The 23,753-nt window shown below is 36.9% G+C and overlaps 1 protein-coding gene across 1 annotated transcript; it reads right to left on the reverse strand.

The window, feature by feature from the left end:
• Positions 1-1,824: 1,824 nt before the first annotated feature.
• LOC145002454 (uncharacterized) lies at positions 1,825-3,006 on the reverse strand. Its single transcript, XM_078961726.1, has 4 exons — positions 2,997-3,006; positions 2,704-2,879; positions 2,157-2,626; positions 1,825-2,077 (listed from the first exon to the last, which is right to left on the reverse strand). Exons 1-4 carry the CDS (start codon positions 3,004-3,006, stop codon positions 1,825-1,827), a joined length of 909 nt encoding a protein of 302 aa, XP_078817852.1.
• Between the last annotated feature and the right edge of the window lie 20,747 nt (positions 3,007-23,753).

The raw sequence follows: 23,753 nt of genomic DNA on the forward strand, positions 1-23,753 counted from the left end.
TACGCCTGTCACATGGATGAGAATCATTCGAATGGTGTAACCAACAAAGACATGGCCATCAATCTACTTCAAACCCATATGGAACTGTCGCTTATACGGGAGGACTTCCAAGACCAGTTGTGTGAGCTCCGTCAGGCAGTTAATCGACACTTAGATGCCATGAACCTTGAGGTCGATGACGTTCGCGCTAGTCAGATGGATATCTCAAATATGGTTGCTGATCTTAAAAATCATGTCGTTTCTCTGCAAGGAGCATATGTGAAGATGGTTTTCAAAAACAACAAACGTAAGAAGTTGATGTCTTGTGTTGGGATTTTTGGTGTTGTTTGCGCGTCTGTGGTGACGTATTTGGTGTTTAAGTAAAAAAATGTTGTTTAGGTTGAAGCATTTCACTCCTGGGTTTGTGTTTTGGTGTGTTGTGTATGTTATTTAGTGTCAATAATAGTAGTAGATTTTGTGTGGGTTGCTGGTATTAGTTTGTGATGTTGGTTTGTAGATTTGGTGGTGGTGTTGTTGGGCTGCTGATTGTGATCGTTTTTTGACGAAGTTTTTTGTCGATGATCTCTGTAATAGGTTATTGAATAGTAGAAACCGATGTAAACAAACCCATGAGTGAAATGTGTTTTAATGTTATTATTAAAAAAATTGCCTTTCACTTGTATCTATATGTGTGCATGAAAGAAATTGCCTTTCACCTATGGTTGATTAACTGGGACGAGACCACAACACAAAGCAAAATGAATTTAACTTCTTTAAGCGCATAGACAGGGACCACAAATGGTGCAATATGGGAAAAGGGACAAAAAATACATTTGCACATGATTGAACCATATCTGCTTGTCATGTTGAATGGATTAAGTCACAAGTCCCCTGTTGTTTACAATGACTTAATTACCCCTGCATGAAAAATGGTCAGTTTACTTTGTAATGACTTAATTACCCCTGCATCCAAAATGGCCAATTTACTTTGTAATGACTTAATTACCCCCACATCCAAAAATGGTTTTAATTTCTAATGAATAAAATTCCCTCACATCCAAAATGATAAATTTAATTTCTAATGACTAAAATGCCCCCCAACCAAAATGGTCAATTTAATTTCTAATGACTAAAATGCCCCCACAACCAAAATGGTCAATTTAAATAGTAATAACTCAAATACCCCCACATCATAAATGGTCAATTTACATTGTTTTGGTTATAATGACCATAATACCCCTAAATATTCATAGTAGACCATAAAATAACATACAAAGATCATTTGTTTACTGCAACACTCATTCACTACAAATAACAAACAATTAGTTAATCCAAGTCCATGGCCGTTGCAACACTGCTACCTTCACCTCCCACATTTTTTGCAAGCTTCAGTTTAATGATTTGTTCTAACTTCTTTCTCATTATAGGTGGTTTAACATGCTTAACTTGAGCATTGTCATTCACCCCTTCTTCCTGTCCATTGACTCCCACCATTCGCTCTTCATCTCTAGGCCTATCCAAAGCATCAGTAGCATCTACGATTACCTCATCATCCCCTACTCCTGTGGCAACGTTTACAGACTCCTACGTAGACTCCTGCGTAGGTATAGTTTTTTGTTTCTTTGTTCCATTTTGTTTGGATGTTCCTACACCTTTACTACAAGTAGCCTTGTTGTGTCCTTTCTCCTTGCATATGCTGCAAGAAACTTTCTTCCCTGCCTTGCAGACGATATGTTTTCCCATCCGTTCAGAAGCATCTCTTCTTCTCTTTATGGTTGTCCTTCCTGGCATACGTCTTTTCAATGGAGGCAAAGGGGGTATCAAGTCAGTAGAAGGCCACATATTTTATCCATTCATCCCATGGATTGGCTGTTTGTAAGTATTATGGTATAATGCATCCAAGTACATTGGATCTACATATGGACCGTCAGGTGTCAAATTTAAGTAGGATAAGGTGACAACTGAGTGTACGCAGCCATATCCATTAAGTTTCCATAGCCTGCAACTGCATTCCTTTTTTTCAACATCCACAGTAAACACCTCGTCCATTTTCCTTGCCTTAAACTTCATCCCCCCACAAGAAATGACATGCCAATGCCTACATATATAGATGAAAACCGCAAATATCAGGAGATGTGAAGAGTAAAGTACTAATATTATTGGATAAATGTACAAACCTTTGCTTAATTTGGAGCATATTCAACCGTATTCTGATATTTGGACAAACAGAATAAGCATTCCATCCTTGTTTGGTTAGTTTCATAGTCACCATCCTTTGCGTCACATATATATGAATATCCTCTAACACGCTTATTATTGGTTTCTTCCGGGCATCCAAAATCACACTATTAAAACTCTCTGAAAAACCATTCTCTACTGACTCACAAGAATTATGAACTCTGAAAAAAGCCAAAGACCAAATCTTTGGATCTCTAGCCATAAGATGCACAACTGCTTCCGAATTTAATTTTCCAATCTCTTTCATAACTACATTAAATTGTGCTTCAGTTGTTGCCTTGCTCGCTTTCCAAAACAGATTTTCAAACTTGGATCCACTTAATGTCTTTCTAAAATTCGCATAGATATGTCTAGCACACTGCCTATGTTCAGCTGCTGGAAATACTTCCTTTACTGCCTTAATCAAACCCTACATAAGTCACATTAATGTTTGAAATTCGAATAATAATAACTAAATTTAGAACATGCAATAGTTTTGAACCATACCTTGTGTTGATCCGAAATTAAAACCAAATCGTTACCATTATTCCAACATTGGAAATCTTCTGAAAGAGTTTCTAAGAAGCATTTCCAATTATCTTTGTTTTCCACAGAAACAACTGCCCAAGTAATTGAGAATATTGCATTTTTAGCATCTCTACCCACAGTACAAAGCAACTCCCCTTTACAAAAGGTTTTCAGAAAACAACCATCCAGGTTAATGATCCTCCTACATCCTCCCCTCCATCCCTCTTTTACTGAAGCAAAACATATGTATATTTTGCTGAAATAATTCTTACCATCAGGCATTGAATCAACGCAAATTTGAACCGTGGATCTAGGATTTGATCTTCTAATCTCCTCACCATATTGATGGATAAGGTGTCTAAGTCCATAACTTATTTGGTATATACTTGACCCGACCGGCATGGTCCATTTGGGTTGCATCTCATCCAAACTATTATGGATAATTTTATGAGAGTTATACACATATGTTTATTAATATATTATGAGTTATAATATATTAATATGAAGTTACGTTATTTAATTATTTTTAGTCTTAAATTAATTATGAATTAATTTAGAGATTAAAAGGAAGACTAATTAGATTATGGGCTATTTGTTTTATATAGTGTGGGCTAATACTCATTTGTTAATGGGCTAGGCTTATGTTGAAGTCCATGGATGATCCATGGAGCTTTTAACCCATGGATCCCTGGAAAGGAAAAGACATGGGTTATTAGGGTTTCACCCTAACCATGCACACTATATAAGCATGCTTATGGAGCATGAAATGGAGCCTAAAAGAGAAAACTAGTGAACTAGTGTGTGTGTGCATGTGTGTGGCCGATTTTATACAAGGTGTATACTCTCTCAAAGTTTTCCAAGAGTTTGTGGTGTTTGTGATTCCATTTGAGGCATTCACACTATTGGTGCTTGGCCCTCAAACTCCTTAGAACCAAACTCACCAAAAGGTATGTAATCTTTTCTAACTCTTTTATGTTAAAATGTTCCTCATGCCATGTTAGATAGGTTATAAACCTTGGAAAATTATTATTTTGCATGTATTTAGACAAACATAGATCCAAGGTTTATTAGGGTTGCATGCACACTTAGGAAGTGTTAGATTGCTCAAAACCCAACAGTGGTATCAAAGCCTAGGCTTGCTTGTTTGATACTTGATGCAAAATAGTGAAAAAAGTCGAAATCGTTGTTGTCTGCATGGTGGACTCGCCGAGTCCATTGGGGGGACTCGACGAGTCCAAGGCAAACTTCAACCTACTCGGCGAGTCAGTTCATGCACTCGACGAGTAGGATCGAAAGAGTGCAGATTTTCGACTTTTGCTGCTGGAAATGGACTAGAAACATTACCCTAAACTGTTTTGGTGTTATAAAACTTATTTTAGTTGGTGTAATGGTTGTTCTAATCCATTTACAATAGCATATATCAAAATTCCATGATTTTATGTGTTCATATAATTCTTGAATTTTTGATGATCATGTTCATGTTCTTATGAATTTAGAAAATGATAGGAATTATTTGTTGAATTGTTTAGGATTAATTCTTTATCATTTATGTGTTTTAATGGAGTTCATAATTTGTCCTCAAGTTATGGATTTCCAAAGGTCACTCTTATTTAACACACACTTAAAACACATAAGTTACATGAAAATGAAGAGTCTTCATTTTTATGAACCTTTAATTCATAAGTTATGAAATGAAGAGTTTTGCAAAGTTACAAAACTTGCCCTCAAGTTTTGGAATTTGTAAAGTTTCACACACTTTAATAAACTTTAATTTCAACCCTTAGAGTTTTAATAGTTAAAATTCAACCCGTATACTATTTATAACATTAATGGTTAATTATTATATATATATATATATGTATAAGAATAAGTCGTTTTACCGTTAGTAGGCCTCATTCACGAAGCCGGTCTATAAGGTGGGTATAAGGTTGTTGCCGATAAAATGGCGACTTAATGGGTGTATACTCTCACCCACCGCTTGCTTGATCGGTGGAGGGTCGTTAGCCGAATGGGTAGAAGAATGACTTTAAATCCTCATTAAAAGTATAATGAATATTATAAAATAACTAAACTCTTTTAATTCCCAATCTTAGTTATTTTAGGAAAAATGTGAACATGGTGCTAGTCCATGGAATTCACACTTTGTACCTTACCAAGTCGTTGGTGGAGCGTGTGTGGTTAACCGGCACACTAACTAGGACTAGTAAGGATCACGAAGGGTGACTTAATGTTTGTCATAGATCAATGGAGCGTGTGTGGTTAACCGGCACATTGATTAGGTGATAATATTAAGAGTACCAAGTGAATTAGCATGGCTATTCACACCTTGTTTTGTGATCCTCGGCATCCCAGTCACAAAACTTGAAGGGTACAATCGAGATTGAAACATGCCATTGAAAAGTTCAATGAATCTCAAAAGAATCTAGGAATTTCAAATCCAATTAAACCTAATAAATCATTTCGTTTTCATGGTGGAAATTGGTGAATCGTCATTCACCTACCTTTCAAATATATTATTACTTAGATTACGGCATCCCTCTTCTAAGTGTAATATATTGTGATTGGATCCTAGCCTTAATATTACATTTGGGTGTCTTATTAAGGATCCTAAATATCTAATCTAAACTTACTCTCTTTTCAGATGTCTTCCAACACTAATGCTTCAGGCTCTAACCCAACTGGTTCTTTCTCTCTCATGAATCTTTGTGGGAGGGTCATCTTTGATGGTTCCAACTTCATGGATTGGATCAGGAACATCAGGATGGTTACTCGTTACGAGGACAAGGAATATGTCCTCGATAAGGAGTTAAAAGAACTTGATGAGTCTACTGCTACTCCTGAGGAGATCGCTGAATTCAGGACTCATGAAAGAGATGCTACTAAGGTGGCATGTATCATGATGGCCACGATGACAGCCGAGCTCCAAAAGTCATATGAAGATTTCTACCCTTTTGAGATGCACCAAGACCTGATGGAAAGGTACCATCAGAGTGCTCGTCAGGAGCGGTATGAAATAATCTCCTCCATAATAACTACCCGCATGAAGGAAGGTGAATCCGTCACGGGCCACATGCAAACGATGCAAAGGTATGTGGACCGTTTGCTGACGCTGAATGTTAACATCCCTGAGGAGTTGGCAATTGACATCATTTTGCACTCCTTTCCTTCATGTTATGATCATTTTCGAATGACATATCATATGAACAAGCAGGAAGTTACCCTCAGCAAGCTTCAAGGACTCTTGAAGACCGCTGAAACCGGTCTTAAGGGTAAAGCGGTTGTTACCTCTACTACTCCTACTCCAACATCTACCCCTGTTTTAGCTATTGGGCAAGGCAAAGGGAAGAAGAGGAAGCACCCTTCGAAGGGTACCAAGGGAAAGTATCTTGAAGGCTCCTCATCAAAGATCAAGTGCGGTTCTGCCACTCCTTCTGCCATTCCCAAGGATGCTGAATGCTTTTATTGCCATGAAAAGGCACACTGGAAGCGAAACTGTCCTAAGTACTTGCAGGATCTAAAGGATGGGAAAGTGAAACCCACCCATGCAGGTATTTACACTATATTGTCTAATTACTCAACATATTCTAACTCTTGGGTGCTTGATACAGGATGTGGTATTCACATATGTTCTGATTTGCAGGGCCTAAGAAGAAGTAAGAATGTGGAGCATGGAAAGATAAACTTAATCATGGGGAATAGGAACGCTTCACCTGTTTCCAAGATTGGAGTTTATACTTTGTTGCTTAATAATGGGTTGAAATTAGATTTGAATAAATGTGTGTACTCGTCTAAAATGGCGAGAATACTATTTCTTTTCATGCTTTGTACAAACAAGGTTTTACCTTTTCGTTTGATAATGAATGTGGTGGTATTAATGCTTTCTTTAATAATGTGTTTTATTTTAAAGCATTACCTTGTGATGGTGTGTATGAAACTGTGTCGATTGTAGACAACTTAGGAAATAATGTGTTGTATATTGATTCTTCTACTATCCTAGATAAAGCATCATTGTGGCATTGTCGTCTTGGACATGTAAACTAGAAACGCATAGGCCAACTCCAAAAGAGTGGAGTCTTAGAATCATTTGAACTTAAATCGGATGATAATTGTGAATCTGGTCTACTTGGAAAGATGACAAAATCACCCTTCACTGGAACCTGTGAGAGGGGTGAGGGTTTATTGGACCTAATACATACTGATGTATGTGGGCCATTCAAAACCGCCACAAGGGATGCTAATCGGTATTATGTGACTTTTATTGATGATTTTAGTAGATATGGGTATGTCTACTTAATCAAACATAAGTCAGAAACCTTTGAAAGGTTTAAGGAATTAAAACAGGAAGTAGAAAATCAATTGGGCAGGAACATTAAGATGCTTCGATCCGATCGAGGTGGTGAGTATCTTAGCACCGAGTTCCTTGACTATCTTAAGGAGTATGGGATTGTCTCACAATTGACTCCTCCCAGGACACCACAACTGAATGGTGTAGCTGATAGGCGTAATCGAACCTTGTTGGACATGGTTCGCTCTATGATGAGTCGAGTTTCGTTACCAATCTCCTTTTGGGGGTATGCCTTAGAGACTGCCGCCCATATCCTTAATCTAGTCCCTATAAAGAAGGTTACCAAAATACCTCATGAGATGTGGACGGGGAAGGTTCCCAATTTGGACCACATCAAATTTTGGGGTTGTGAAGCTTTCGTGAGGCGTGAAACTCATGATAAGCTTGAACCCCGAAGTGAAAGGTGTATTTTCATCGGCTACCCACAGAAATCCTTCGGTTACCTCTTCTACAGACCTAGTGAGAATGTGGTCTTTGTATCACGAAGAGGGATCTTTCGCGAGAAAGAATTTATAAGCCAAGGAGACAGTGGGAGGCAGATTGATCTTGAAGAAATTCAAGAATCAATTGGTGAAGAAACCTCAGACACTAGCAATCAACCTGAGGAGGAAACTCCTGTTGATCCAGCTGACGAGTCTGTACCTCCGAGGTGTTCCACGCGGGTTAGGAACACACCTTCGTTTTATTATGGCTTTCATATTACTACGGAAGGTGATACGTTTATTAGTGATAGTACACTGGTAAATTTGGATGAACCCAGCAGTGTTAAGGAAGCCATGGCAGGCCCGGAGTCTGCTAAATGGAAGGAGGCTATGGATAGCGAGATACAGTCCATGTATGACAATCAAGTTTGGAACTTGGTTGACAATGTACCAGGCCGTAAAACAGTCGGGTGCAAATGGATCTTCAAGAAGAATACAGACATGGAAGGAAAAGTGCATACTTATAATGCTCAACTGGTTGCGAAGGGTTTTACTCAAACTCAAGGTATTGATTATGATGAAACCTTCTTGCCGGTAGCAAAGATTAAGTCTATTAGGGTTATGTTAGCCATTGCAGCATTTCATGATTATGAAATATGGCAAATGGATGTCAAAACCGCTTTCCTTAATGGAAAGTTGGCTGAGGATGTGTACATGAATCAGCCAGAGGGTTTTGTCAGTGCAGAGTACCCTAATAGAGTATGCAAGCTTGAGAAATCCATTTATGGATTAAAACAAGCATCTCGTAGATGGAATCTTTGTTTTGATGAGAAGGTAAAAGAGTTTGGCTTCTCGAAAAGCGAAGATGAGTCTTGCGTTTATGTCAGAGCTAGTGGGAGTATAGTTAGCTTCTTGGTACTGTATGTGGATGGCATACTACTTATAGGAAATGACATCCCAACCTTGCAGGAGGTTAAGTCCTGGCTTGGGAAGTGCTTTGCTATGAAGGACCTAGGGGAGGCTACCTATATCCTAGGGATAAGGATATTAAGAGAAAGGAGTAGAAGACTAATTGGACTTAGTTAGAGTATCTACTTGGATAAGGTGTTGAAAAGGTTCAACATGGAGAATTCCAAGAAAGGAGATTTACCGATCCAAAGAAATACCAAACTAAGTAAGACTCAGAGTCCGAGTACAGAGGCAGAGATAGCTGAGATGAGCCAATTACCATATGCTTCCACAGTTGGCTCGATCATGTATGCTATGACTTGTACCCGTCCTGATGTGGCATTTGCTTTGAGCATGGTCAGCGGGTATCAGGGGAACCCTGGCAAGGCTCATTGGACCGCGGTAAAGAACATTCTCAAGTACCTGCGGAGGACTAAGGATTGGCTACTTACCCTTGGTGGCAGTGATGAGTTGAAAGTATTAGGGTACAGTGATGCTGCTTTTCAGACTGATAGGGATAATTTCCGCTCTCAGTCGGGCTGGATCTTTACCTTAAATGGAGGGGCAATTTCTTGGAAAAGTTCCAAGCAGGAGACGGTGGCTGATTCGACTTGTGAATCAGAGTATATAGCAGCGAGTGAAGCAGCGAAGGAGGCGATATGGCTAAAGAACTTCATCGGAGACCTTGGAGTTGTACCAGCTATTAAGGAAGCTATAGAGATTTTCTGTGACAACAATGGTGCGGTTATCTTAGCCAAGGAACCAAGAGATCATGGCAGATCCCGACACATTGACATAAAATATCACTTCATAAGACACAAGATTGAAGAAGGACTCCTTGTGACAAGGAGGATATCGTCGGATGAGAATCCTGCAGATCCTCTTACGAAGGGACTGACGAGGGTTAAGCATTTTCAGCACGCGAGACGCATCGGGCTGAGGGACGATATTAGTTTTACAGATTAGATAGTTTTCCTGAAACTTGTAAAATGTAATCGACGTTTGATGATGAATAAAATTTGTGATTTATTTATGAGTAAAGTGTTACTATCATTGTCAATTATTTACTATTGTTTCAGTTTTGCATGTTTTGACTTCCAGAATAATTAATTTATTCAAACCTCCACAATCGATCATACGTCGGAAGTGGGTATGAATCAAGATTGTCATGAATTGGGTTTGTAGATGCCTTAAAGGTGTTTAGACATGGCAATGGTTGCTGCAACATTCATGAGTACTCATAAGTTATGAGTATTGGTATAAACCCACGCTCACTTGTATCACTTCATGGAATTTATCTCGAGTGATCGTGAGACGATAACATCATATAAATCTTTAAACCTAGAGATATGAGTTGTTACCTATGAGTTGGTTGTGCATTGATTGCACGTAAACGCATCAGTAACTTGATGTTATAAAACGTGCCTTTGTGTACAATTCAATAAGTAGTAGAACAAGCATATCAGTCGAAGTTTATCTGTTCCTTCTAGAAATAGAAGCGATATCTGGGCCCCTCGATGATTTTGTGTTGACCCATGTACCAGGCCTGGTCAGAACTAAACCGATGTGTTCAGTGAAGTTCTTCGTCAAACAAATCGGAAAATCGAGAAACAACTGCTAGACAATAAGCAAGACATAGTTCCATGTGTTTGTCCGGCTGATATCATGAGAACAGAAGATTGTGTGATCACTTATCTAAAATGGCGCTTCATAGTTCAACAAAGTCTTCATAGTTCGAGGGAGTTTTCGAGAGCTACGATTGCTGGTTGGTTCCTGAAGTTATAGGCAAATACAGTTATTAGACTTATCCAAGTGGGAGTCTGTTGGATAAGGTGTCTAAGTCCATAACTTATTTGGTATATACTTGACCCGACCGGTATGGTCCATTTGGGTTGCATCTCATCCAAACTATTATGGATAATTTTATGAGAGTTATACACATATGTTTATTAATATATTATGAGTTATAATATATTAATATGAAGTTACGTTATTTAATTAGTTTTAGTCTTAAATTAATTATGAATTAATTTAGAGATTAAAAGGAAGACTAATTAGATTATGGGCTATTTGTTTTATATAGTGTGGGATAATACTCATTTGTTAATGGGCTAGGCTTATGTCGAAGTCCATGGATGATCCATGGAGATTTTAACCCATGGATCCTTGGAAAGGAAAAGACATGGGTTATTAGGGTTTCACCCTAACCATGCACACTATATAAGCCTGCTTATGGAGCATGAAATGGAGCCTAAAAGAGAAAACTAGTGAACTAGTGTGTGTGTGCATGTGTGTGGCCGATTTTATACAAGGTGTATACTCTCTCAAAGTTTTCCAAGAGTTTGTGGTGTTTGTGATTCCATTTGAGGCATTCACACTATTGGTGCTTTGCCCTCAAACTCATTAGAACCAAACTCACCAAAAGTTATGTAATCTCTTCTAACTCTTTTATGTTGAAATGTTCCCTATGCCATGTTAGATAGGTTATAGACCTTGGAAAATTATTATTTTGCATGTATTTAGACAAACATAGATCCAAGGTTTATTAGGGTTGCATGCACACTTAGGAAGTGTTAGATTGCTCAAAACCCAACACATATGACCATAATTTTGCATAATTTTCAGCTATTGTCTCTTCAACTTAGACTCAATGCATACTTCTTAGCTCTCCTACACTGACTTATGCTTACGTTAATCCCAAAATTTGTTTTTACCTCCTCTCTAAGCATTCAGACGCTCATCTTTTGATTGTTATAAAATTGGTGCTTAAAGTGGGTCCCTATCCATTTGTAAGTCACAATTGATCCGAATTTGAAATTCTTTGCACAATGATGCTCACCGATAAGAGATTTTATCTGGAAAGACTTATCTTCACTCATCCAAGAACCCCACGGCCTAAAAGTACATTTGCCATCACAACATTTGACAAGTAATCGTCTAGTATCATTCTTAACAAAACATAATTGATAACCATTCGCGACAACATAGTTACAAAGCATGTGTTTCAATTACTTAGGACTCTCAAACCTCATACCTAAAACAGGTTCCTGCTCCTTCCAATTGAGCTTATCATTCAAAATGTTTTGCAATTCGGGAAAAATATCTTCATTGTCACCCATGTATTCTTCGAAAAACTCACCTGCACCTGCTTTCTCACCCATATCTACCTGAGTCTCATTATATTTTATAAAAAAATGAGGCTTCTGATGTTCATCCACATCGCCATCGACATCCTCATCCTCATCGTCATCATCGTCGCCATTCTCTACCTCATCGTTTGTGTCACCTACATCCTGATACCATGGTGAAACTTCCTTAACCAGTCCTGCACCATCAAGTACTTCTTCCTCAACGTTACCAACAAAATCGTCTTTGTGTTCATTCAACCATTCCTGTATGTTACTATCCCCAAAATGGTCTACATACATAGGGAGTATAACAGCACATTCATATGCAATTTCAATGAAGTCGTAATAATCGGGGTCATTGCAAATTAGAGTCAAACCTTTTGGAAAATCAATATCAGATTGGCAGTAATAGAGCTTCTCACACTTTTCCTTAGTGAACCTTCCGATGAACGCAAAACACCCATCCTTGTCCATTCGTGCGAAATCGATGGCCGAAAACCTCTGAGTAATTCCACCGGTGTAGCATATGGGGTTTCTGGAAAACATTCCTTGGAAGTGGACATCTACTTGTAAGAATACGGTTTTCATGCTTGAGGATTCAGAAGCAGCTCACAAAAAAGGGTTTACCGATGAAGTGTTGAACAGTGGATGTAAAAGGGATCTTTTATAAAGCATATACCGACATTACGAAGGAGGTGACTAATTAATGACATGGCATTAGACGAAAGTCACAGTCAACATCCGATGTGGTGTTAGTAAAAAGATGTGGACTTAAAATGACCGACTAACCCCTTCAAAATTGAAATAAGGACTTAATCGACCCAACAAAGAGTAATTCGTTCCCTTATTAAGCCACAAAATAAGTTAAGTGGCTAAATGGGTCAACCCTAGAAACATTATAGGGCCTATACGTCATTTTCCCATATATATATATATATATATATATATATATATATATATATATATATATATATATACAGAGAGAGATACAAAGAGAGAGAGAGAGAGAGAGAGATAGAGCAACTAGTACATGAGTACATGTCGCTCAAGAAACGACTAAGTCGGTGACGCAGATCACTAATATGTTTACAGAGAGTGACCTCTTTTTCCCATAGTACTCCACTTTAGAGAAGGTGCAGATGTCGCGATACTTGAGTATGCTCAAGATGGATATTAGAGAGTTTATATCAACTCAATTGTATCAGACTTTAACTAAATTGAAGTCAAGCACCAAGATAGGGGAGATTGAGTACCAGATCCATAGGAAGGAAGGGAGGACAACTTCAATGCATTTTCATTCGGAGACTAAGCAGTTCAAGTTCGTCGACTCGACTTCAAGACCAGTGGAGAGGATGAGTTTTGGGTGTAGCAAGTGCGGGATATTTCATGATGGAAACTGTCAATCTTTTGTATGCCACAGGTGTGGTAAGGAGGGATATTTAGACATGGATTGCTGGAAGAGAAGGCGAGTTTGTTTCCATTGCAACTAGGGGGCAACTGTTGGATTAATGTCTAAGTCCATAACTATAATTGGTAAGACTTGACCCGACCCGGCATGGTCCATTTGGGTTGCATACCATCATGCACTTAGATAGACTAAATGAGAGAAATAAGACACTTATGGTTATTAATATATTATAAGTTCTAGTATATTAATAATAATAATAATGAGATTATTTAATTAGTATTGATCAAGAATTAATCTAGCATTAATTGAGTGATCAAAAGAAGACTAATTAAATATGTGGGTTGATTGTGTAAATCATCCATACTTGTATAGTGGGCTAATGCTCCATGGATTATCTAGTTGGGCTAAAACACATATGATGCTCCATGGTGTATTTGAACCCATGGATCCAAGGAAATAGAAAGTCATGACAATTAGGGTTTACCCTAATTGTATAACTATATAAGCATCTTATTCTTGAGGAAAATCGGCCACTAGAGAGACTAGTATTATTCTTGAAGAGGGCTAGCCGATTTCATGAAGTGTAGAATTCTCTCTAAGTTATTCTAAGTGTTTTGATGATTGTGAACCATTTGAGGTGTCACACTTGGGGCACTAGGCACTCAAGCTTCATGAAGACAAGCACCATCAAAGAGGTATATATTCTATCTTGTTATATTGATAGTTTTGTATGCTAGATTAGGATAATACCTTGGATGTTCATATTTGCATGTATAATAGAGAAAACATAGATCCAAGGTATTTAGGGTTGCATGTACACTTAGGAGTGTTAGAATGCTCATAACCCAACAGTGGTATCAGAGCCTAGGCTTGTTTTCTTGTTATACTTGCAATAGAAGCTGAAAAATCGAGTTTTGTTGCTGTCTACCCAGCAGACTCGCCGAGTCCATGAAGGGACTCGACGAGTCTAAGGCAAAATGCATCCAACTCGCCGAGTTGTGTTCATGCACTCGACGAGTTGGACCCCAGACAACATATCTTCGAGGTTTTTGGCTGGAATTGGACTAGGAACATTACCCTAAGATGTTTTTGAACTTGTAAACTTGTTTTTTGATGTGGTAATGTTCATGCTAATCCATTTTCAAAGATAGTTGTCAATAGATTCATGTTTTGTATTAGTTTAAAGGTTAGACTAATTACATGAAAAAGTTTGATTTGAATTATCTTGTTCTTATGAGTTGCTTAGATTAATAGAAAAGTTAATTGAAATAGTTGTTTTCAATCCATTTTAATCTAAGAGTTGATTCTAGAATGTGTTTTTGTAACTTGTCCTCAAGTTATATGAAAAGTCACATTTAAGTCTCATAAAACTCATAAATTTAGCAAAGGTTACAAAAAATGAAGAGTCTAGTTCTAATTAATTGGAGTTATGACTCCATAATTTATCCTCAAGTTATGGAGGACCAAGAGTCTCTTCATTAAATAAATAAAAAAAAAAATTATGTAACCTTAATTATTCCATAAGTTATAAAATAAAGAAAAAGTTAATTCTTTATTAGTTTAAAGTCTTCCATAATTTGTCCTCAAGTTATGGAACTTGAAGAGTTTTTGGATTAAAACTACTTTAAATACATAAGTTATGGAATTAATTAGTTTTGAATAGTTTCAAAACTTGCCCTCAAGTTTTGGAATTTGTAAAGTTTTCTCTTATGAATACTTTAATTCCAAGTTAGCCCTTAGAATTTTAAAAGTTAAAATTCAACCCTTATACTTTATAATATTATAAGTTAATAATATATATATGTATAAGAGTAAAGTCAGTCTTACCGCTAGTACGCCTCATTCACGAAGCCGGTCTATAAGGTGGGTATAAGGTTGTTGCCTATAAAATGGCAACTTAATGGGTGTCCACTCTCACCCACCGCTTGCTTGACTGGTGGAGGGTCGTTAGCCGAACGGGTTTGACAGGACTATAATTCTCCCTTCATTAAAAGTATTAATGATAAATACTAAATAACTAAACTCTTATAAATACCCAATCTTAGTTACTTAGGAAAATGTGAAGAAGGTGCTAATCCATGAAATTACACTTTGCACTTTGTTTAAGTCGGTTAGTGGAGCGTGTGTGGTTAACCGGCACACTAACTCGTATTTAACAAGGTAGGCAAAGGGTAACTTAATGTTTATCATAGTATCGATGGAGCGTGTGTGGTTAACCGGCACATCGATTGAGGGATAAACACTTAAGGGTACCAAGTAATTTGCATGGTTACTTCACACCTTGTTTTGTGATCCTCGGCATCCCAGTCACAAAACCTGAAGGGCACACTCGAGATTGAAACATGCCATTGAACAGTTGAATGAATCTCAAAAGATCTAGGAGTTTCAAAACCAATTAAAACCTAATAATACATTTCGTTTATCTTGGTGGAAATTGGTGAATCGTCATTCACCTACCTTCAAATATTTTATAGCTTGGACTACGGCATACCTCTTCTAAGTTATAAAAATAGTTTGTTGGGTCCTAGCCTTAATATTTCATATTGGGTGTCATATTAAGGACTTTAAAATCAACTATCTTGAATATCTCCCAAAAGATGTCTGGTTTAGACATTTATGATCTTCCCAAATCTCTTGAAACAAGCTTTCCTAAATGAAGATGATGTTCCAATGGAAATCATACTTCTATCACCTCCTCCAATTATTCTCCCTACCCCACAAGTTCTTTAAAAGTTTAAAGTCACTCGAGCCCTATTGGCAAGTAAAGGTCTTGGTGTGATCACATCTTGGAGATGTAGTCACATATTGACAAGCCGGGAGAGTTGGGTGTCAAAGTCTTGAGAAAGTTGGTGGTTCAATCACTTTCTAAGTCACATAGTGAGTTCTTTTGGAACACCTATGAAACAGACTATGACAAGACCCTTAATGATCTTATCTATTTGCTAAGATCAACTTCCTGAAACTTTATGGACATTGACAATGGTGACACTGGAAATACAGAAAAAACATTCTCTTCCCAAGGAAAGGGATTGACCATAGTCAACTAGGTTGACCAAATGGTAAAGAGAAAAAAGGCTAAATCTGTAATAGTCCTGTGTACCATTATCAAAGGGTCCATATGTTTATATTGTCAAAGTAAGGGTCATTAGTTGCGAAGCTGCCAAGTTTACCTAAGGATGTTAAAGTCAATAAGTTTGACTCTACTTCAGGTAAAGTCCACTATCTAACTCTGCTAAGTTTCTATTCTGAAATTCTTATTACATGATGTGACTAGGTCACATGTTAATGTTTTAAGAATCAATGAAAAGTGAAGGAACTTAAAGAAAGAATATGCTGAATCTGATCGCATAGATGGATTTCTATTGCGCAGTTTGAAAATCGGATTCTTGAGCTAATTCTTAGGAGTTATGAGATGTTGCTTAGGAATAGATAACAACAAGGTTTTCATGTGGATTGTAAGGATAAGTTTTTCTGCATAGTTTTAAAATAAAAGAAAATTTTTGATTTTAGTTATTTTAAAATATCCTTACAATGGCATTTGAGGAAAAATTGTTGCTTATATAATTCCATTAATAACAAGAGTGGAAATATGAAATTGATTCTTTCATTTGTGGTATTGTCTAAATTTACCAAATAAGGAAAGATTCTTGTCACCCAAGTCTCAAGTGGACCGGGACTTGGAATCATGCAAGTTCTATAGCATGATGAATGAGAACTTTCAAGTATTGGAAAATTAAGACTAATTACTTATTCACATGGATGTCTGAGTCAAGTAATGGACTAAGGGATCGAGTACATAGTCATGTGCACTGATTAAGTCCACCACAAAAGATGTAAGGCTATTCGTCATAGTTTACTAAAGCTCAGTAAATATGATTATACTTACAAGCTTAAGTGTAACTCTGAGACATTGGAAAAGGTTTCAATGCATAGCAGAGCGAATAAGAAGAATCAAATTAGGCAGAAGGATAAAAGTTTCTCAAATCTGAAAAGATGGGAGAGTACTTTAGTATCAGTTTTGTGATCATCTTAATGATTAACAAACCATATCAAAATTAGTTCTCTAAGGAAGTCTTAGTGCATTCTTATGACTAAGAAGAAGGGATCTTGAATTGTTGAAATGGTTAAATCAAGAAGATGAGTCATACTTCGTTCCAATACAAGTCTTAGAGTCATACTCCAAGATTATAATTTGAGTGACACGTCTTTAAGAAGGTTTAAAAACACTTATCAAATGTAAGAGTAAAAGTTTTCTACTCTTGTACATTTGAAATTGGTAAGTTGTGATGTTTTGGATAAAACAAAGACCAACTAAGGCTAATTGTGTGAAGTGTTTGTCTTGATTAGAATCCGCACGATCTATTGGATGTTTGACAAGGGAGTCTTATAGGTCAAGAGGACAGTGGGAGTCTTAAAGGTCTTGAAAGTCTCAAGAACTAATCAAGAATGAAACCTGAAGTTCCTCACTAGCACACAACTTGAGGTTTATGACCTATCGTGTTGACATATTCTGTGCCCATTCCAGTTAAAGTTAGCTTTGCATATGAGTTCTTAGAGTTCTCAATGTGTTGCACAACAACTTGGAAGCAATGGCAGGCCCTTGAGCTGCCAGGTGGCAAGAAGTTAAGATTGAGTTCAGTCCATATGAGTTCGGATTTGTCATTATCCTTGTCTTGTGACTATGGTTTTGACAATTCACGTGGATAAGAACACACACACACACCATTAAATCTAAGTTTCATAAGGTTTCTCTCCGATTCATGAAAATGATGGTGAGGAAACACTTTCACTAAGTAGATTTTAGCTAGATAGCAATTGTGATATTTGTATTCTCAAAGTCGTTAGTGGAGCGTGTGTGGTTTACCGGCACACTAACCTGGACTTGTGAGAAGTGGCAAAAAGGTCTAACCATTATGATTACGGCATCCCTCTTCATAATTGTTTAGACACACAAGTGTGCTATATAAGGGAAGGTGTATGATTTTGATAAAGTTCTATCAAAACAATCCAGTATCAGAAATCTGAACTTTGGTAAGAAAGTCAATAAAGTATTGATTTCTAGAAGTCCAGCTGATTTCTGAGGACATGTCAAAGCTATTGGGAGCATAAGTGTTATGCTAATAATCATCATGTTAGTGGGAGCATGATAATTATGATAAATATTGCAAGTTAGCAATGTTAATTATAGAAAACAAAAGGTTTCAATTGGGAAAAAGTTGTTTTGCTATAATTAAGGGAGAGGAAATTATACTTCATCTCAAATTTATAAGCTTAGATCGTGAGGTTTTAATCATTTAGTCAAGGATATATATGAATTTCATGTTGGAATGGCTCAACATAAGGAAATTCTATATATGGGTCCATTATTTGCGTTCTTAAATTCGATTATGATTACGGCATCCCTTTTCATAATCTGAATTATGAGAACTTGGAAAATAGAAATGGAAACGTTATAACAAAAGACTGGTTTAGTCTTTATGTAAGACATCATGAATTGTATCCCATATGCTTCGGATATAGGATCGATTACATGTGCTATATTCATCCTTTCTAAAAGTTTCCAAATGCCTGGGGCATTAAGAAGGGAAAAGGTTTAGAACTGGATATGACTAAAAGGATTAAACAATTGTCGAGGACAATCTAAGGTTTACCAAAGATTAGTTGCTCAAGGATAGTTGAAAGTGTAGTGATAATTCTAGAAGGACCATATTGACATAATCTGTAAGGAGGCAACTCTTGTTCAGAAGTGATAGTCAAAATGGAATCTGGAAATGTTTCAAAGTTAGAATTTTTCCAATCTGTTTAAGATTAGGAAACTTAATGCAAGAAGGATGTTTCTAAGAAGCTGATCTCCTTTTGAATACTCTGTAATGATTGTTGCCAAGTCTTTCTGACTTTGTGCATAATCATTACAAGAGGATCAATGCATATAAGTTTAGAATCTAACAGATTTCAGTAAATGACATGAATTTGGAATTCTTGCATTTGCAGTAAGGATTTGGGAGTGTGAAAAGAGAATCATTGAAGTTATGTTCAATTGATCTAGTTCACAAAGTAAAGATCATAGACAAACATAGTATGCATACTTGGTGTATGGCATGACTAGTGTTTAGAAAAACATAGTGTACATGCTTGGAGCATGGGACAACTATTGTTTTAAATTCAAGAATAATGTTGATAGCTGAAACAGTATACAATGAATAATGTGTAATCATATGGTGATAAATAAAAGGTGTTTTATTTATATTCATAAGTACTGAGACCATATTGGATTCAATTATTATTGTGTTGCACTTTGCATGTTTTGACTTCCCAAATAAACTAGGTTATTCTTCCAGAATGACTAAGTTATTCAAACCATCCACAGCCGGTCATATGTTGGAAGTATATATGAGTTAAGACTGTCATGGGTTGGCTTGTAGAGGTCTAAGGTATTGGACAAATGGCTACAATACTCATGAGTGCTCATAAGATCTGAGTATTGGATTCAACCCGCGCTCATTGGAATCACTTCATGGATTTTATCACGAGTGATCATGAGACGATAATATCTTATATTCTTCAAACCTAGAGATATGAGTTGTTACTATGAGTTGGTTGTACATTGATTGCACGAAACTGCATTTGGTAACTCGGTGCTATAAAACGTGCCTTTGTGTATGATTCAACAAGTAGTAGAACAAGCCATATGAGTCGAAGTTTATCCATTCCTTTTGCCTTCGGGATAAAAGCGATATCTGTGGGCCCCTCGATGATTTGATGATGACAAATGGAAGTGCTCGGCCGGGCCAGGACTGATTTGATTTGTTCAATTAGTCAGTCGTCATAAATCGGAAATCGGGAAACAACAAATGGACAGAGAGAATGATTATAATCCATGTCTCAGTCCATATGATATCTAGAATGGAGGAATATATGATCCCTTATCTAATGGACAAGTCATTGACAAAGTTCAGAGTTCATCTTCAAGGTCAGAGTTCGACAGAAGCTTTTGAGAGCTACGATTGCCAGTTGGTTCCTGAAGTCATACGCAATAATAGTTTTAGACTTATCCAAGTGGGAGACTGTTGGATTAATGTCTAAGTCCATAACTATAATTGGTAAGACTTGACCCGACCCGGCATGGTCCATTTGGGTTGCATACCATCATGCACTTGGATAGACTAAATGAGAGAAATAAGACACTTATGGTTATTAATATATTATAAGTTCTAGTATATTAATAATAAGAATAATGAGATTATTTAATTAGTATTGATCAAGAATTAATCTAGCATTAATTGAGTGATCAAAAGAAGACTAATTAAATATGTGGGTTGATTGTGTAAATCATCCATACTTGTATAGTGGGCTAATGCTCCATGGATTATCTAGTTGGGCCAAAACCCATATGATGCTCCATGGTGTATTTGAACCCATGGATCCAAGGAAATGGAAAGTCATGACAATTAGGGTTTACCCTAATTGTATAACTATATAAGCATCTTATTCTTGAGGAAAATCGGCCACTAGAGAGACTAGTATTATTCTTGAAGAGGGCTAGCCGATTTCATGAAGTGTAGAATTCTATCTAAGTTATTCTAAGTGTTTTGATGATTGTGAACCATTTGAGGTGTCACACTTGGGGCACTAGGCACTCAAGCTTCATGAAGACAAGCACCATCAAAGAGGTATGTATTCTATCTTGTTATATTGATAGTTTTGTATGCTAGATTAGGATAATACCTTGGATGTTCATATTTGCATGTATAATAGAGAAAACATAGATCCAAGGTATTTAGGGTTGCATGTACACTTAGGAGTGTTAGAATGCTCATAACCCAACAACAACATCAAATCTCCTTGCTCATTCTCGAATGTGGTGAAGTGTAGAATCCTACACGTGTAGCTTGGCAAATGCCATATGGATACCAAGGGAGGGTTGAGGTGGCTAGAGAGGAAGAACGATCCTACAAGTTTATTGCAAGGAATCTAGGTGTAGCGACCATGTCGGCTGCTGGTATGTTTTCCATTTATTTTATTCATGTCTTGCATTTATGAATTAACTTTTTCTTTTAGAAGTTTCCTCACGGGTGGAAGTTTTCCACTCTATGCGTTTGAAGTATTTCGAGGTACTCGGTGGATTGCATGGTCTGGGTGTCTTAGACTCAGGGATATCTTTTCCATTTCAGCTATTTTTATTAAGGAATGAATAAGTAGTGCTTCAGTTGGTTCGAGAGGGAGCTTTAGTCCATTTGGATTGCATTTCAATGATTTGTATATTCCAAGTAAGGGAGAGTTGCGATTTTGTAGCAGAAAGAATTTATGCCAGGGTGTAGTTCTCAGACTTATTACTCAAGTTATTGAATTTACTTTCGAATTGTCTGAGTTGTGGTTGTGTTAGTAATCTGTAGGGTGTCTTTGTGTTGTAGTGTTTTAGGGTGTTAGGAACCCAGGTTGAGGGTTGTAGGGAGGACTTCCTTGTATGTTCTTGTTTGATTGGGACCTAGAAGTCCGAATCACAGCCCAAAAACCTGACCGAGGTAGTTAAGTCTTGCAGGTTAGATGTGCGCTTATGCTAGGATGCAAGTGTTGATAGTGGTTAGTGAATCAGGGGTAAGCCCGAGTGCTGTTAGTGCTTAGCGGATTGGGGTTAAGGCTGACTACTGTTAATGGTTAACGGATTGGGGGTGAGCCTGAGCGTTGTTAGTGGCTGGTATATTAAGGGTATGCCCAAGTGTTGTCAATGGATAATAGAGTTATTTGAGACGAGAGATTTCATGGTCTAGTTTAGTATGTGATCTACTCCTTTTCTCTCAAGTTTCATTAGTGAATTTATATGTATGGTTAGCAGTGACGGCGGTCAGCCATGGGTTCCATAATCTATTTTTTCTTCCTATAAGTGGCGTAGGTCCTAAATGATCCCAGAACAATCAATCTATGAATTTTTGGTCAGCATAGTTGATGTGAAGGCGAGTCTAGCCTCATTTGTTAGGCTTTTGATAGAATTTTTGCTGGTGCACTGGTGTGCAAGCTTGCGGCTATGGTGTAGGTTCTAGATTTTTTATTTGGTTATTCGATGGGCGGCGTAAGGTCAAGAAGTCTTAGTTGGATTAGGTCTGTGAGTTTTTGGTCAACATGGGTGACAATTGGAACGAATCTATCTACCTACAAGTGTGTATAACATCGGGATCTACTGGTTATAGACAAAGGAATGTGTTCTTATCTTTGTGGTTTAAGGATATCGCGTGAAGACGTTTTCGTTATGTCACCTAGTCTCGCTAAATTAGTGTTGGCAAAAATATCAGGATATGGTTCACTATTTAAGAGTTGTTGCAGAAGATGTGATTCAGACCTTGGGGTATATGCTCAGATTGGCTTATGAGCTTGGTTCTATAACTGTGGGCCTAGTATACATACATTGTATTTGTAGTGAGGTGTGTAATATTTTAGGGGAACTCACTAAGCTTTGGCTTACAATTGTACATTTAATGTTTTTTATGTGCCAGTGATTATCGTGGGAGGGCGAAGACGTAACTTTACACATTCATCAACAACAATGGAGATTCATCGTTTGTTATTACTCTAATCTTTAAACAAATGTACTCAGGAACAAATGGTATTCTTAACTTGGATTCTATAAATGTGACGTTTTTCCTTAATTAAAAACATAAAACTTTGTTACGAAAATAGGATGTCACATGGTAGATGAAAAGTAGCGGCACAATAAGAAGCCGCAACAAGGAAAAGTGTGGATGAAGGTTAGTGGTGGTTTGGTAGGGCTGAGAAAGAAGTTTGAGGTCCAAGATAATGAAGGTGAGTGATGTTTCCTCTTACTGTGGACATGAGGAATACTATTACTTATGTTCCATGATTTACTTGTACATAATATGGCAATCATAAAGTCTTTTCTTTTTGTGTATTTACATGATGTCCATCAATAAACGAAAAGTATGCTTTCTTCTTAAGGTTTTGAAAGTTAATTGTTGAATATAATTGGACCCAAAGTTTAAACCAATGTCATCTACACAATAACAAACTTGTGAGATAAATGGATTTGCAAGATGATGGAATTTAGCTTTTAATTTTTATATGTATGAATGTGATTAAAAACATCAAGTTCCTTCGTTGATTTGCTTTTGTGTACAAAATTCTCGATGTGTTCAAATCATCTAATATTCTCATCATTGTGAGCTTCTTGACTTATTGTTGCTCTTCAACATTGACTTCCACTTATCCATCATGCTACTTCGGGAAAAGTGTTAGTAAGAATGTTGTTATGTATAAAAAATGTAAGTGCATTGATATTATGTGTGAAAGATAAAGTATGTTGCCTATACTCGTTAAAAGTGATGATGTATTTCACATACGCAGTGATAATGTGCAAAACCTGGAGTATTTTGCCTATATGAAATGATGATATTTTTTATGTTCATGCAAATGCGTTTATTAACGGGACTATTGGGGATAGTATATATGAATGTGAGTGTACTAGTAAATTTTCATTTATACATGTTATGGATTAACAGTTAGAGATAACGACTTCTTGTAATGATTTGTCAAATTGTTGTTGTCAACATGCTTTCTATATGTGAATGTGAATGTATATGTGAATTTTATTTTATTTATTAATTTCAGTTGTTTATCCAAATAAACGTACATGATGCTAATTGGTCAATACTTGATGTATAAATGATCCTAGTTATTCTACAATAGTCATGAAAAAGGAAAAAAAAAATGTGATTAAATGTCAACCATAGTCACAATTTAATATTAAAAGTCAATAATAGCCATGACAA

This window comes from Lactuca saligna, chromosome 6, assembly GCF_052625555.1.
Source record: "Lactuca saligna cultivar CGN05327 chromosome 6, ASM5262555v1, whole genome shotgun sequence".
NCBI classification, from domain to species: Eukaryota; Viridiplantae; Streptophyta; class Magnoliopsida; order Asterales; family Asteraceae; genus Lactuca; species Lactuca saligna.